This window comes from Micrasema longulum, unplaced genomic scaffold (genome assembly GCF_059751315.1).
Source record: "Micrasema longulum isolate JH-2025_06_02 unplaced genomic scaffold, ASM5975131v1 h1tg000158l, whole genome shotgun sequence".
NCBI classification, from domain to species: Eukaryota; Metazoa; Arthropoda; class Insecta; order Trichoptera; family Brachycentridae; genus Micrasema; species Micrasema longulum.
Window position 1 is genome coordinate 166679 of NW_028277363.1, and position 16960 is coordinate 183638.

At 31.8% G+C, this 16960-nt stretch overlaps 2 protein-coding genes and 1 long non-coding RNA gene across 5 annotated transcripts; 1 reads left to right on the forward strand and 2 right to left on the reverse strand.

The window, feature by feature from the left end:
- Positions 1–222: 222 nt before the first annotated feature.
- On the reverse strand, positions 223–1664 carry LOC148284087 (uncharacterized). Its single transcript, XR_015825411.1, has 2 exons — positions 1544–1664; positions 223–1277 (listed from the first exon to the last, which is right to left on the reverse strand). It is a non-coding gene; the product is annotated as an uncharacterized LOC148284087 (long non-coding RNA).
- LOC148284088 (UPF0389 protein GA21628) lies at positions 1617–6120 on the forward strand. Of its 3 annotated transcripts, none has more exons than XM_088242704.1 (3): positions 1617–1985; positions 2167–2382; positions 4535–6120. In XM_088242704.1, exons 2-3 carry the CDS (start codon positions 2177–2179, stop codon positions 4749–4751), a joined length of 423 nt encoding a protein of 140 aa, XP_088098830.1. In that variant the 5' UTR covers positions 1617–1985; positions 2167–2176; the 3' UTR covers positions 4752–6120. The 3 variants fall into 3 exon arrangements, with proteins under 3 accessions (XP_088098830.1, XP_088098831.1, XP_088098832.1); XM_088242705.1 differs by having other exon boundaries at positions 1655–2090; positions 4535–5280; XM_088242706.1 differs by having other exon boundaries at positions 1669–1909; positions 4535–5280.
- Positions 6121–10716: 4596 nt separating this feature from the next.
- Positions 10717–15856, reverse strand: Ccdc58 (Coiled-coil domain-containing 58). The gene is made up of 3 exons (XM_088242707.1): positions 15681–15856; positions 15063–15335; positions 10717–10975 (listed from the first exon to the last, which is right to left on the reverse strand). Exons 1-3 carry the CDS (start codon positions 15708–15710, stop codon positions 10874–10876), a joined length of 405 nt encoding a protein of 134 aa, XP_088098833.1. The 5' UTR covers positions 15711–15856; the 3' UTR covers positions 10717–10873.
- Positions 15857–16960: the final 1104 nt, after the last annotated feature.

A 16960-nucleotide genomic window follows, 5' to 3' on the forward strand; every position in this document is an offset into this window, starting at 1 on the left:
GTAAAACTCACTCCCATTTTTCCAATACATGTTTTTTTTATCCGATATTTTATAGCTAGTATTTACTACTTAATGTGGAAATTAAATTGTTATTTTTATTATTTGTTAATAGAGACCATCAAATTAAGCCAAAATCTCAATTCGTGTAATTGATTCTCAAGATTCCGAACGCCGAATGTTTCCGCTTTCTCTCAGTTAGTGGAGAAATGAAGAGCTTCCATCTAGTCATACTCGCGATTTTATTTTATTTTATTTTTATTAACAAATTTACGGACAGTGTCCAATTTAAAACAATGATATAACGAAAAACAATAATAATAGAGTAACAAATAATAGAAGGAATACAACAAAGAAAAGCAAAAACAAGTTAATACATTAGACAGGCATTATGGAATCCAGGTTAATTCTACAAATATACGGTCAATTTATTGGAAAAATTTCTTCAGCTTATTTGTAAAAAAAACTCAATTTACAATCAAAATAATTTAGATCTTGATTTTCATTTACAAATCTAATCATCCTGGGTTGGGGCGCATGGAAACCATAATTAGTCTTACGAGTATGATGACCAAGGAACAGATTTCGTTATTTCTGAGTCTACGTGAAGGAAAAAGATATTTGTTAGAGAAAAGTCGGGACATCAAATAAACTATTGAGATTTATCTCTATTTTTTTTTCTGAATCTCGCCATTCCATAATAATATATTATATTGTGAAGACGATGACTTTAAAATATTTCACAAATTACACAATAATGCTTATGTATTTACAGCGAAATGTATTGAAATCGGAAAAACTGTCAAGTTCGCTTTAAGCTCACAATATATTTAAGCATTTATTTTGTGTTTTTCCAGAATAGCATTGAACAGATTTAAAAAGTTCAATACTACTACCCTGTTGAATCCCATAGCGCGTGCTCCAGATGTTGCTTCTGTTTTTCTCAAACTTGAATCAGGGTGACGCTTCAAAAAGCCTTTAATCCAGTCTTCTCTCGCCATTCCCAAATTTATGTTGAAATTATGGCTGTAATTATTATTTTCTGCTAGCTGGTATACCAGTTGACGAGATTCTTTCTTTCTTGACTTTTTATTAATAAGAGCTTCTGGATTTTCCCTCCTTTTCCGAACATATCTCTCAAGTGTTGATGATGGCACTTCGTACCGATAAGACGCCGCCAGGTATCCTATTTCTTAACTTATGACTGCATCAATACCTTGATACATAGCATCCGCTGACCAGGAGTGCCAGCTGGTTTTTCTTATATATGTTTGCGCCATCTGCAGTTGAAAAAGTGACGTTAGAGGTATAAAAGCGTAACCAACAAACAAAGAAAATCACTTTCGCATTTATAATGAGTTAGAAAAAGAATAGGCGGAACGAGGTACCACCCCATTGTGCCCCGACAGTAGCGTTCTTTAAAACACGGGAGTTATGGTAGATATAAGTGTTGACCTTGAGTTGTCACTAGTTTTTTAGTCAGTCAAAAGGAAGTTGAAATTAACATGTTATGTAAAATTTTGAATACAGAATGGTGTAAGTGTACCTTGGTGTAACAGAGCAAATATTAGAACTTTCGAGCTTTTTCTCCAACATTCGATGAATTTCAAACTAAGCGCACTCCGACACTGACAGCAACCGTTTCATATAGCGCAGCGCAGTGAACTGACTGTTGTGCGCGAAGTTCACGCATCTCTGTCGTACGTAGTGAATCTCCTGCCCGTTTCCCGTTCCGCCCCGTTACCCCGTTCTATCCCGGGTTCCCCTACTTGTATGTATGTATGTATGTAGTCCATCCCTGGCTAGAACGCCCCAATTAGGAGGTGAAAAGCCAATAAAAAACTAAGAAGAAAAAAGAAGAACGGACAGAGTTGTCAAAGTTGACGTTTTCCTCCAATCGTATTTGTTGAATGTTTCATTTCATTCTTCATTTCTATTCGTTTAATCCTATTTGATCGAAAGTGGAAGTCATTACACATATTTAAAATGTAAGATGATATTTATTATTGTCTGAGAACCGTTATGAGAACACTATAAATAAATTACGTAATTTAATTTAAACATGACGAAAAAGCTTGTTTGCTTTAAAACCGGTCGGTGGAAAAAACAATGTTGTTTTATTTATTTTACTATAAATGTTTTATTTCATCATTTATTTTGTTATTGCAGTTAATTAATCATGATCAGAAATTCATCGAGGTTGGTCAAAGGATGGAACTTTATAAAACCAATTGCTTTACCAAAGCGATTTCAATCAGAGTCTTCTGGTGGAACTAATACACGACCCTCTATTGCTGAGAGAGTTTACCCAACTCCCATGGAAAAAAGATTTATAGTTTGGATGGGAAAATACAAAACAGTCGATGAGGTGCCAGATTCTGTTTCGTGAGTTTTTGCTGAATATTTCACCCTCTTACTACTTGTGTAGGTACTAGCATACTTGATAAATAATATGACCTCTCATTTTCTCACCCTCAGTGCGAATGTTTTTTCAGGCCTTAAAAAGCAATTTACCTATGTAGATAATATTAATTTTTTTATTGGTACTGGACTCCCAGTGAGAGAACATAATGTAATAATACTTGTATTTTGGCTAGACTAGTATTGATTAAATTTGATGAAAAAAGTATGTCATATATTTATTTATCAACGCCCAAGGGTCTTTTGTGTATACAGAGGTTATAACCATCCTCATCATTCATTCCATCTCCATTCCATTTCCACTCCGAATGTGAAGATTAGATGGATTGAACGTCTTTATATAGTTATATAATTCAAGGTACTTAAGTAAAAAATTTAAATTATCTCATGAACTATAGCATGTACATTAATCATAATTAAATAAGTTTGGAAATGCCCTGAGAAGGCGAAACAATTGTCTAGAAATTTTGGTTTTTATACTTGTAAAAATAAAATAAAGTGTTCAGAAGACTCAAATCAATGTTTGATTTCTTATATTATAAGGTATTTTAATATTTTGTCATATGGCCTTTGCTCTTAATTACTAAAGAAATTCTTTCTGGCATTGACAAATATATTTTTTTAATATAATTCAATGATATTTCATATTCCCAAACATGGTTGATGATTTCAATCAATTCCTGGGTGTTTTTGGCCCGTTTATTTGCAATTTTTTGTTTCATTATTGCCCATAAATTTTCTATCGGGTTAAGGTCCGGGCTGTTCCCAGGCCATCTAAGTGATGTAACTTCAAAAGACTCTTTGAATTCAGCAAATAAAAAAAATGATAAAACAGATCAAGAATAAAATAAAGTTATCTTCTCTCAGATCGAGCTTGATGACAAAGCTTAGAATCATCTTGGGATACTGAATTCGAACTGAATTGTACTATGTCTTCAACTGTGGGAAACATACGATTCTCCAGATCTGTTTTATATTGTATAATATTCATGTTGCCTTGGACTATCTGAAGTGTACCGAAACCATAAGCTGTCATGCACCCCCATATCATAACATAGGGTGAATGGTTCGGGTAATACATCTAGGGTGAAATCTTTCGTCAAGTTTTTGCCGAACTATCGTCTTTTCATCTGGACAACACACATTTAATTTTGATTCATCGAAGAATATGACATGTTTCCAATCTTCTGTCTTTTAATTTTGGTGCATTTTCACCATCTAGACGAGCCTTCTTCATTTTCTCACTGAGAACTCGATTTGACGTGTAGACTGAATCTCTCCATATATTTTTGCAACAGTGAGAATACAATTTTGGTTAATAAGCATGGCAATCAGCTGATCTTCACTAGGAGTTGTCATGCGCTGCCAACCACTTCCTTTTTGTCGCTCCAGAAAGCCGGTTTCATGATTTTAAAAAAAAAATCTCTTAGTACACTCTGAGTAACAGACTCTACGAGAAAATTCACAATTCTAAATATTTTCCTGTGACAGCGTAATAATTTTCGATTTTATTGCAATAGATATTTGACCCGAACTCTCCATATTTTCATAGACGTTTCTTCAGACGTAGCTTATAAAAATGTTATAACTTTAAATGTATACCCAATATAGTCCTAAACAATACACAGAAGCATAAAGTAATTTGTAAGAAATAGGGACAGCAGGTAAGCGCAATCTTTTTTTTGTTCATAGGTGTACATCTATTTTTTGGTCAAATGTCAGTACTTTTTTGAAGATATATGCTATAATACTCAAAATGAATTGTATAATACATAAACATATCAATAAAATGACTTTTTGAGGGGAATAATAATATGAAAGCCTGTACTGGGGCTTATAACCTGAAATCAACATGTGACGGTAGGAATTTTTTGAATCTCCTATGTGAATGTTTTCATGGCAATAAACATAATCACAACTTATACAAATTTAAGAAATAACAATATGAGATTGTTGAATGTGATAGGGTTTAATGATTAACACCAGTCAATGACAAACCGGAAGCTCTGTAAAATTATAGACTTCCATAATCCTTTCTAAATAATTTCTATATATTGTGATTTTTGTTGGATTTGTGAGAATTTCAAAAATAATAATATTTTATTTTTTATTCTAGTGTTGACACTATTTACAAAGCAAAGAACAAAGCTCGCATTCGCATAGCTAACTATATGATGGTAGCAACAGTGATAGGATGCTTGACAATGGTTTACATTGGAAAACAGGAAGCTAAAAAAGGACGTTCTGTACTCAACGATAATTTAGAATGGCACGCTAATATCAAGGAAGAATATGAAAAGAAAGGAAAAGAAGATAAAACCACTCAACAGTAAACATTGTATAAAAACAGCACATTTTAAAACTGAAATATTTTTGAAAACTTTACCACATATAGGTTTTTAATGTCTGATTTTAAAATCGTATAAATTATTTGAGTCTTACCATTTAGATGGATCATCAAATTAAAATGCAAAAAAAACATTCTCAATATTTTTATTTTTTCTACTAACAAGACCAGAATTATCAAATAATGTTAAAATACACAAATATTTATTTTTGTAGCTAACGCGCTACCGGTGTCATGTTGCGGTTCTGATGTTTGCCTCATCCACTGGTTGTAAGGCAGTGGAGGCTAGGCGACCCAGTTGCATCTTGTCAAGGCTGGAGATGTGGCCCTCAGAAGGGCCTCTTACTTCAGGCTGAAGAGTCCAATCGCTGTGGTTAGGAATCCGTAGGGAGAGAAGTCCAAAATCCAAGTCCAGGGTAAAGCGAAGGTCTAAAGCGAAATGAAGTGAAGTCGAGTAGAAAGCCGGGTCAGGGGGTAGAGATTAGAGATGAGTAAAAGCAAACGTCAGAAAAAAATGGTAATTTATTTTTAAAATTACACCTTATATACCGTAAGCGCAGTGTGCCCCACCATTCGACCCCCTCGCGCGGCCTAGGCCGTTGTATACTGTGCAGAGAGAGAGCGATAGAGGAGGCCGCCCTGCTCTTGCTGTCTCATTTCCTCCACGTATATAGACGCTTCCCCCTCCAGCTACCACGTCAGTCTAGTGGCGGCAGCGCAGTGCAAAACAATGCAATGCAAAAATGATTTTAAACTAATTTATTAAAAACTAAATAACTATACTAAATGCCTCGGTATGGAAAAGGCCACCCCCATAGGTAACAAATCTAGTCTTTTTTGAAGGGGCAGCACATTTCTAATACATACTGAGGTTCCTAATGCTAACTATACATATTCTAGCATGGTGGTGGTCCCAAGAAAGGCCGCTTTCAACGTACCTAACAATTTTTATATGTTCATTTGAGAATAAATGAAAATTTATGGTTGGCTTCAGATTAAAGATGGATATTAATAATTATTTGTGACATTAGGAGCTTGTATAGCACTGACCACCTCCTTAAAAAAATAAGAATAATAGTAATCATTATCACGAAAGGTAATAATTAATTTCTCTGAATTAAATCTTGCTTAGTTCAGAAGACAGAGCACATAACTGGATCAGAAAGACCTAGGTTTGAGTTCTAGTGAGGGTAATTATTTTTGCTGTGATATTATGAATTTGTTGTCCTAGTTATTACTTTATTTAGATTTATTATATGAGGATATGTTGATAAGGTCAACAATAATATAGAATGAGAAATCAGAATTTAAAAATGTACACAGAATGAATTTTAAATAAAAGATGAATTCAACAATGTTTGATTATGTCCAAATGCTTGCAGACTGACTGGATTTCCTCCCTAGGGAGTTGTTCATATTACAATTTATTTCAACAGAGAGGGAAAACATTTTTGAGAAAGGAATATGGAAGTCTAGGCATTTACAGGGCTTATGACCGTCATTGGCTGGTTTAAGTGGCCACTTTACACACTGTGTAACATTCACCATTCTGCTGATTACTGCCTGGTAAAAGAAGTATAAAAATTGGAAAATTGTTTTCAGGCGTTGCCTAGTAGGTGATTTGGTTCAGCCGGATGAATCTCACCCACGTGATAAAGGTTTCAGCTCTCTTACTTCACAAAAGTCAACAGATGGAAGAGTTGAGGAAATGTGGATGTTCAAACATGGGCAGAATGGTGAATGTTACACAGTGTGTAAAGTGACCACTTAAACCAGCCAATGACAGGTCATAAGCCCTGTAAATGCCTAGACTTCCATATTCCTTTCTCAAAAATGTTTTCCCTCTCTGTTGAAATAAATTTAAAAAATATGAATTCACTATTTTTTATCTATTATTATTGTATACATAATATCAAATAATATGTCAAATCAGTGTTTTTTTTTTGTTTAAATTTTTTACTTTAAAACAGTTATACTATCAATCACAGCTGCAATTGTAATTATCATTATGTATCTCTACCTACCCAATGCAATTTTATTATTATTTTGTGAAACAATTTTGATCAATAAATAAAATAAATAATGAATTAATTAATAAAACACGTTAATAATTTCCCAAAATAAAAATACATTTCAGTCCATTCAAGTCTTTAACCTTTGTTTTATGTGTGCAACAATAAGTTTTCATACAAATCATTCTAGTGTGCCTACTAAGACAAACAAAATTTGTATGTTTAATTTATTCACCGTCAGGAACTGACATATTAACATGAGGTTATTAAACATTCAAACGCACTGTGCATACATAATATTCATAAAATAAATATTTGTATAAGATCATATTTTTGTTGATAAGTTCAATAGATCGTGATGTAGTATTTTTTAAAATTTTATAGATTGTTTAATTTACCATTAAATGTTTTGCTATCGGCGTGCATGAGAAGATGTATGAATGTAAAATCGGCGTGCATGCATGAGATGTATAAATGTAGAGGAAGCGAGGTCTGTATGCAAAGACAGAGAGTGATATGGCGTTCTTTCCTCTCTGCCTACCCTTACGGGAAACGGCATGATGGCTTTTGTAAATGTTTTGCCTTTGGAATTTTTTCTGAAGTATATACATAGTTGAAAATAATAATGTCTAATTTTTAGTCTATAATTATTGTTTATTTTTGCTTCACAAAAGATAAACTTTTATTGACAGTATTGGTGCTCATTCAAAATAATACTTGTTTTGGATCTAACAATTTGGAACGATAGGGAAGTATGTTTATTTTTTTTCAATTATAAAATAATAAGGGTCTATGAAATACTATCGAGCAAAAAAAATCATATCTATTAGTAGCGTAAAAAATATTTATAATTTTAAAATCCCACAAAAATACACAATTTTACTTTTAAAAATATAAATAGAAACATTTTTCCACATTTCAAACATTTTTATATGTATTTGTAACATGCAATATATCCCTATTATATGCCTGATGTACTACCTTCTTAATATGCAATGGTATTCCGCATCACTAATAAAAATGATAAATGAAAAACTTAAATACCATAAAAAATGGAAAACTTATAAAAACCTTGCAGACTATAAAACATTTTCTCTTCTCCGTTCACGCCAGAAACAAGAAGCAAAAAATTGTTATGACCAATACATTGATCAAACAGAACTAGCTATTCAGAAAAATCCTAAACAATTTTGGTCATTCATTAAATCGAAAAAATCTCTAAGTTATTATCCAACTGAAATGTTTCTTCATGATACAAAGAGTGATAACGTGCAAAGCAGTTGCGAGTTATTTTCTACCTTCTTTCAGTCTGTTTTTATTAATAATGACATTGATTTACCTATTGTGGACTCTAGAAATGTCATTGACATTCAAACTGTAACATTTAATTCTGAATTAGTTCTAAAATATTTAAATGATCTAGATCCTTCAAAAGGAGCAGGACCTGATGGATTTCCTACGTTTTTCATAAAAAGATGTGCAACACAATTGGCATGTCCGTTGTCATATCTTTATAACCTATCATTAAAAGTAGGTAAATTTCCAATGTGCTGGAAGAAATTTCACGTTACTCCTGTCTTTAAAACTGGTGATCTACACAATATTGAAAATTATAGACCCATATCTAAAATTTCAGTTTTTAGCAAATTAATGGAAAAAATTATCACTGAACAAATTTCTCCAGCGGTGAAGCACTTCATTGATCCAAACCAACACGGTTTCTTTAAAATGCTAAATGTTTCTACTAACCTTGCTGAATTTACAGATAGGGTTCTAAACGTAATGGGCAGCCGACATCAGGTCGACGCTCAGTATACAGATTTTAGCAAGGCTTTTGATAAAATCAATCACAAAATCCTTCTTTACAAATTAAAATGTTATGGCTATGTAATCTACTACGTTGGATTGAATCTTATTTAAGGTAGCGCCTCCAATCAGTTGCACTATTAAACTATCAGTCTTCATTTAAACAATGTTATTCCGGTGTACCCCAGGGATCCCACTTGGGTCCATTATTGTTTATTCTTTATATTAATGATATGGGTAACGTCTTTAAATTTTCCGAATACAAAATATTTGCCGATGACACAAAAATATACAAGAAAGTTACCTCCCTATAAGATTGTCTTGATATATGCAAGAAGATCTTGAAAACTTCTCTACTTATTGTGTAAATAATCAGCTCATATTAAATCCGCTTAAATGCAAAACAATTACCTTTACGAGAATAAAAAATCCGATAGATTATTCGTATTCTCTATCGGGTACAGTCTTGCACCGTGTCCAAAAAATACGAGATCTAGGTGTAGTTCTGGACTCAAAAATGACATTTCAATCACATATTGATAAAATTATTGAAAAAGCAAATAAAATGTTAGGTTTTATTATACGCGTATCTAAGCCTTTAAAAATAATCTAACAATAAAAAATCTTTATTATAGTTATGTAAAAACTCATCTTGAATTTGCGTCTATCATTTGGAATCCACAATACATTACTTATATTGACAGGCTGGAGAAAGTACAAAACAAATTTTTAAAACATTTGAATTTCCGATGCTCTCTTATATTTCCAAATCATGACTTATCTGCACGTTTTCACAAACTGATTAACCTTGAAAAAAGGAGAACATTAATAGACCTCACATTCCTCTATAAAATTATTAACAGTCTAGCTGATTCATCCCAGGTCCTAAATAAAATTCAAATTAACTGTCCATTATGTGCCCTACGAAATCACCCAACCTTTAGAATACCTAGTATCAATACGAACTATTGCCAGAATTCGTTTTTACACAGATCGTGTTCCACTTTTAACAGCTTTTTTAACCATATAGAAATCTATCATACAGGATTAAAATTATTTAAAAATAGTGTATTGAAAACTTTTGCATAAAACTCCCGTTAGTCCCTTTTTCTCTTATATCACTCAAATTACATACATTAATATTACTATTATAAATCAAATTTCTCTTTTGAAATTTGTATTACCACTAAAATCGCTTTAATGAAATTTTATCGACTTCCCTTGGTTTAACATCTTCTCCTTATATTGCTTTTTCAAATTTTAAAGATTACTTGCTATACTTGTTTTTCCTTCTTTATTTTTTCTTTTTTCTCTGCTGCATCGGCATGTTTTTGTACTTTTAAACTACTTTTAATTACTTATATTATATATGTAAATAAAATCAATATATTGCTGCTCTTACTATAATGTGTCATTAATTTTGAAGATGTTTTTTAAATTGACTTAAATTTATTGTATTATATTTCACTTAAAGATTCTTCTCATCGTTTCTTTGAATCCCTTAAAATAAATATGTGTATATTTATGTTTTTCCTTTTTTTTTTTTAAATGTTATTACTTTTTATTTTATTTTTACATCTGAGCATGTTTTTCATTCTTTATTTCAATTCTTAATTTTTAATTACTCTTACAAATTTTCATCATTTTTAATATTATTTCCATTTGTAAATACTCACCACAAACTACAAACTTTAAAATATCTTTTTTTCACTTAAATTTTAATTTTTTAACAACTTTCATTTATGTTTTTCTTTTTCCTTCTCTTTTTTATACTTTCATAATTAACCTTACATATAATTGCTTTATAATATGGAAACTTCACTGGTCCATTAGAATTAAGTCTAATTGTGTAAAATATTAAACTTTGTAACTGTACTGTATGTTTCCTAAATAAAAGAAAATAAAAAAATAAAAAATGCAAGTGTTAAGGCGTTACTCTTAAGGAACAGTGTTCAAATGGAACTTTGATGCTATAAAATTTTAGATTTTTTTCATTGATTGAACCAGCGTTAATTTCATAACACTTAAATAATTTATGTATCATAGTTACACTGAAAACGAAGTTTTTTTTACCACTTCCACTGTGAGAATGAGTTAAATTTGGCCAAAGTAGGTAATAAATAGATGCAAAAATTAAATACTTTAAATGTATAATTTTATTATTAATGAAATATATCTAGTAAAAATATACATGTAATTGAAGACTATATCACTATAACAAAGTAAAAACAATGAGCTTATTTAAATAATTTCATAAATGATAGACATTTAAGAGCTAGGTACATCAGACTTAGTTTGGCTTGAAATAATTTCTGCACCGTTCATTGAACACTTTTTGAGTTCTCTCTTTGATTACTTCTTCAACACTTAACTCTGACTGAAGCAGCCTTAACTGGAAGAAAAATAAGTAAAGGGCTTATTAATAATGTTTATAAGCAGAACATTTGTTATATTTTTTTGACCAATTTTAAAAACTTGAATGGTGATTAGGAATTTCAATGTTTTTTAAATTTATTGTAATACATGTACAAAATATATATAACAATATAATTTGCTGAGGATACTTAAGAGGAAACACTGTCTCACTTTTCTTCATATAAACGTATTCCCATATTTTCTCCCTAGATTACGGCACTAGAGCAATGACTTTTTACACACTATAGATATTTACCATTGGCGTTTCCCCAATTTTTTTCCTTTTTTAATAAATTGTTTTTATGGCAACTAGAACCATCCAAAAATCCGTGAACATGCCCAGTTTTATCTGCTGTCTTCGGACATACGGTATCATCATCATTCCCTTTCCGCACCTAATGGTGCATATGGCACTGCATTGATACACCAATTGTGGCGTATCTTGATAATTTTTTTGTTCCATGAAAGTAAGATGATCAGTCTTACACTTCAGGTACCAGTCCATGGACTATGAAATATTCTAGTGTAAAAACACCCCTTTAAATAAATATTTCATATCAACCATGTCGGGAATCGAATCTGAGACCTCTTGCATGGTAGGCGAACGTGGTGACCGTTACATAACGAGGCCGACAAAGGCTTAGGTATACAAATATGACAACTATTTTTGAAAAATGCAAAAGATACTGACAGAAAATTTCATTCTGATAGTCTTTCTAAAAAAAAAACAACACAATGGATTCAGTTTTGAGGTGCTGAAAACAGGACAGCAAAACAATGATTTTAGTTAGGTATAACAGTCCAACGTGTAATTGTCTGTTTTTCGTGCAGTATCGGGGAGTGGCACTAAACAATAGTTTTTTTTATTATTTATTTTATTTTATTCTAGGAAATATTTAAATAATTCATACATAGAACATTTTTTGAATAAAAGCATGAGTAGAATATGTACAAAAACATCAATATAATAGGAAAGCAATATATACAATTACAAAATGAATTACCTACTCCATTATCCATTTGTTTAGATAATATTTTATTAACATTTGCGTTCTTATGATTGACTAAAATATTTTTTAATTTGACAAAAACCACTCTATGATTATCAATCACCAAGTTAACTGCAGTTTACAGCAATACAACGGGCTGTAGGTACTCAGGTCGAGAATTACAAGTGCAAACCGATACCGTCTGTCAAATTCAATTTTTTTACACTACTTTGCCATCATTTATGACATAAAAATATCCGCTTTATGTCAAATATATATTTTTTACATATTTTAAATTCAAAGTTCATTAATTCCGCTGCTCTTATTAATGACCCTTTCCTTATATACTCTGTTGTGTCAATCAATGTTTCCACATGTACAATAAAATTTTAGGGAACTTTAAAAAATACAGTGGAGCCTTGTTAATCCGGACCCCAAAAATCATAGGGGGGGTCCGAACGGGGTGTCCGGATTAGATAATGTGGGAGAAAAATTATCATTTACACATCAAAATAAAATCACAATAATTAGTATCAATATGGTGTTTTATTCATATATTTATACATACATATACCTTTCTACCTACATGCTTATTTATTATTATAGGCGCTGTACAAAGTCTTTCATAGTCTTTTGACGACTAATGGTTTGTGTTCGAGCAAAAGATTCACTGCGCATTCTTCGAAGCAAAATAATATCTTGAGTGTTCATATTATTCTCATCAGCCCACTGCAAAGCTGTGTTAAAAGCTTTTACAGCTTGTCTGTTACAATTTTTTTTTCTTGACTGATTTCTGCTTGCTCAGCGTCATCTTTATTTTGGGATTTAAGTGCAATGATTTCTTCGTCGGTCAGTTAATTCTGAATTCTCAATTCTTCTTCTGCGCCACCTTCTGCCCATTCGCGAGCAGTTTCTTAATTGAAATGTTCACCTTCGGTTATTTGGTTGAATAGTAAAGCAAGCAGCACATCATCTTCAAGTTCTTACACTTCAGTATTCGAGGTACTAAAGTCTGGCCTCTGGTTTACTCCATGATTTTTTTATGAGAATTTGAAACACATTTTCCTAGGCAACCACTACGTCTTTCATTTTAACTTTTTTTAAATTAAAATTTTTACTTTTTTCAGTTTTTCCATGATACCTTCGTTGTTATCTTGGTGAGCCAAGATTTGGGTCAGCAACTTCTTCCTGTAGCTGAGTTTAATGCTTTGGATCACATTTTGATCCTTGATTTTGAGTTTGGTGTTAGAAATAGGCTGAAGATATTGCCATCTTCGTTCTGCAATTCCTTTTCAGAAGGATATCCAGGTGTGTTGTCCAAAAAAAGGATAGAATTTTCTTCTACGTTGTAAGCGCGAAGGTGATTTCTTACACTTAAAACAAATTCGGTTCTAAACCACTCCAAGAAGAATAATTTTTTAACCCATCTGAATCAAAATTTGATTTTCCTTATTTTTGATGTCCCCATCGGTCGACTTTCCAATGCTGAAATTTTTCGCTATTGCGGGATAACTGGCGCCGCGATCAAGCATTTGAATCACTTCCAATTTTTTTGTAAAGTCAGTGTTACGTGTTTACGCGGTGGTACCATTTTGATGAAAAAACAGCGTAATCAAACGATATTTAGCATAGCGCAATCGACCAGAGAACATGTAAAATAAGTCACGGCACAGCACAGCATGTATGTGGGTTGACTGAGACCTTTGGTCACTTTGGGAAAGGCGAGTGTGAGCGGATGGGGAGGGCTTGTAGTCGTCCGGATTACCGCGATCACCAGACTAGGTGGGGTCGGGATTAGCGCGGCTCTACTGTATATATAATTATCTTACATTTGTATTATGACTATATTTTTCGCGATTTGGCAACATTACGCGGCGACTTCACGCATGTGAGCGGCGAAAGTGGGGCAAAGTGGGGAGTTTTTTGGACACAGACCGATGTATTCAAATATGATTCTACGCTCCTGGACTATTCTTAATTCTATGTACTGAGGTATAGAAGAAGATTTGAGCATTACGAAGAAAATAATAAAAGTTATTAAAGAAGGTTAAATTTTATTCACATATTTTTTTTATTTTGGTTAGAGCTACTGCAAGAACTTTAAATGTCTGATCGAAATATCACATAAGCATTCTTCCCGCCTTTAATTAAAAAAAAAAACTTTAATTGGCTCTTCCCTAAAATTGCTACATGTTGCTTGGTAAATTATTCCTTTCCAGGGTCGATATAATGGTTGTTTAGTATTACGCATAGAATTAAGGTATTAAAATTATAAATATTTTTAAAAAATATTTAAACTGCAAATATTACTCTTGCTTCTTTTTTCTCACAAATTTCAGTAGTCATAATGACTTAACTTTCTTTTTCTTTTCCACACCCGCTCCTAAGTGGAGCATTAGGACATTACCAGATACCTTCAGATGACTCTATCGTCAGTCAGTACTCTCACCCCCTCCCATTTCAATTCTGCGTCCCTAAGTTTCGCCAAATAAAGCCGAAAAATCGTCATCAACGCGCTTTTAGGACTGCTAAAGCCTGCAGGTGAGAGGAAGAGGCATCTTAAGTTATAGCTATGGCAGGTCCACCGCCACACCCTCAAGAAGCTCGTTATAATAGGAAGCTGCTGGATCCGTTCTCAGACTTGATTGTGGGTAGTAAAATCAAACCACCGTACACCTAATATTCTCCTCAAGCATTTACTCTCAAAACTCAGAAGTTTGGTGTAACTGTCACACCGGCATTATAAATATAAGAGTTTAATAATTAGCATTTCATTTTGACCGAGTAAAGACTAGTGTTTAGGAGCGGATTGCGAGCTCTTTGTGCATGCCAGCACCCTCAGTTATGTGAACTCCCAAGTTTTTAAAGATGTCAACTTTTTCAATCCTCTGCCCATTATTGTAGAAAGGATGATCAGGGTAGAAATTTTTTCCAAATAATCTGGGTATTAATATCAATACCCTGATGAGTGGAATTTTCCTGCAGTCTGTCAACAATTTCCTGAAGGTCACCAATAGATTATTTAAGAAGAATCTCATCTTAATCTTATCAATACAAAAAAATTCTAAAACTTACCTTAGTTTGTTCAGATTTCAATTTCTTGATAACTTCGATGTCATCATTTGAATGTTCTTTTTTATCTTTTAAAAGTTTTACTTTTTCGGCACTTGATAAAATGCATTTCTTTATTGCTACTTCCCGTTGAGAATGTCCACTTTGTATTTGGGAAAATAAATCCTTACATTTGGCGGGAGCATCAACATCGTTTCGAAAAGAATCCGTAGGGATTGAAGTATTCAGAGCATAGATTATTTTATCATCCAATGATCTCATTTTGTTTAAGACATCCTGTAAAACATAATATTTAAATATGAAAAGACTCGAAAGTATTAACGCACGATAGTTTAATTTATTTTAAATAAATTCTATCTCAACTTTGCTCTGTCCAATTAGACCAAAATCAAAGTATAGTTTGCCTTAACTACTACTTTCTAATAAGATAAGAATACTATTTATTAATAAGATAAGAATTACATAAGGTCCACATTGAACTTGTATTCAGTTCAACTCCATTAAAATCTTCCACAAAAATATATATTTTTATTTTGTAATATAGGATCAGAAAAACCAAAGTTCAAAATTGAGAAACCAAAAATTTCAAAATATACGAAAAATTATACGATTTTATGTTACCTGAAATTGTAAAAAGTCTTGACATTCCATAATTATAAAATATTAATCTAACCAACAATCGGCTAAAATATTTTAAATGTCCAAAAAAGTTAATTTGAATTTATTTTAGGTTAGCAAATGGAGCTCGATTTTTGATTGATGAAAGCACAGATCACAGATTAGATCGATTGGGTTAATGGAATAGAGATTTGAAATTTGAATCATAGACAATTGTGTAGACATATTAGTTACTGAAAAAAGAAAACAAGATACGGCGTAGAGAAACTTACCTTTGAACTTTTTGCAACAGCACATTTATTAGCATTTATGTGCTGAATATGTGCATTAAAAAAAAAAAGGTCCTGAATTGAGTTATAGCAACTCCTGGGAATGTAATTAATTTGTATTACATGATTTTAAAACAAATTTTAAAAATGTGTGATTTTTATTATAAGAATCTAAATGATGTTTTCTTTTTGTATTCTTTGGCTAAGAAAGTATAATATCACAAGAGTGATTTTAATTTAAAACCAAGGGATGCTTCGGTAACTGGAATAAGGATTGTTTTCAGGACTGACAATAAATACCGGCTTATTTGAGAAGAAGAAAAAAAATGTTTGAAAATGTTAAAGACAAGTATTTGTAGCTCAAATGAAAATATATGATTTTTTTTTGTAAGGAATGAATGTTTTTCATATTTTGTAAAGCTTTGGTAAACTTTGTTGAAACCTTAGAGACATTGTGTAAGATGATCAGCCTTACGCTGAAAATGGCTGTCCAAGTGACAATAAAAAGTTGGTATGATCTTGCTTCAAGCAATAAATTACAGTTCATCTAACATTATTAAAAATATTATTATTATTAAAAATAGTATTTTATTTTATTTTATTTGGGAAATCAACAGTTCTACATACATATTTATTGTAAACAAACAGATATAGTGTATAAACTCAAAAATAATAACAAATTTCCACATAGTATACAAAGTTAGTAAAGAAAATATATTACATATCAAATAAATACTTATAATTTATGCATATAAAAATGTTATTTTCATGTACTCGTAAATATTTTTCAATAGTCGAAGAATTTGTTATATTTATTTTAAGAACATTAAGTTACTGTAAATTGGGCGCGATTAGGACAAGAATGCTTGAAGCGAGGATGAGGAGAGGAAGGGACACATCTTTATTATTATAATGTCTACTAAGTTACACAATGCATTTTTAGTGTTAATTTTAAATCTGACAGAGTGATGTTTGTGTAATCTATATTTTTAAATTTTGTATTGTACACTGAAA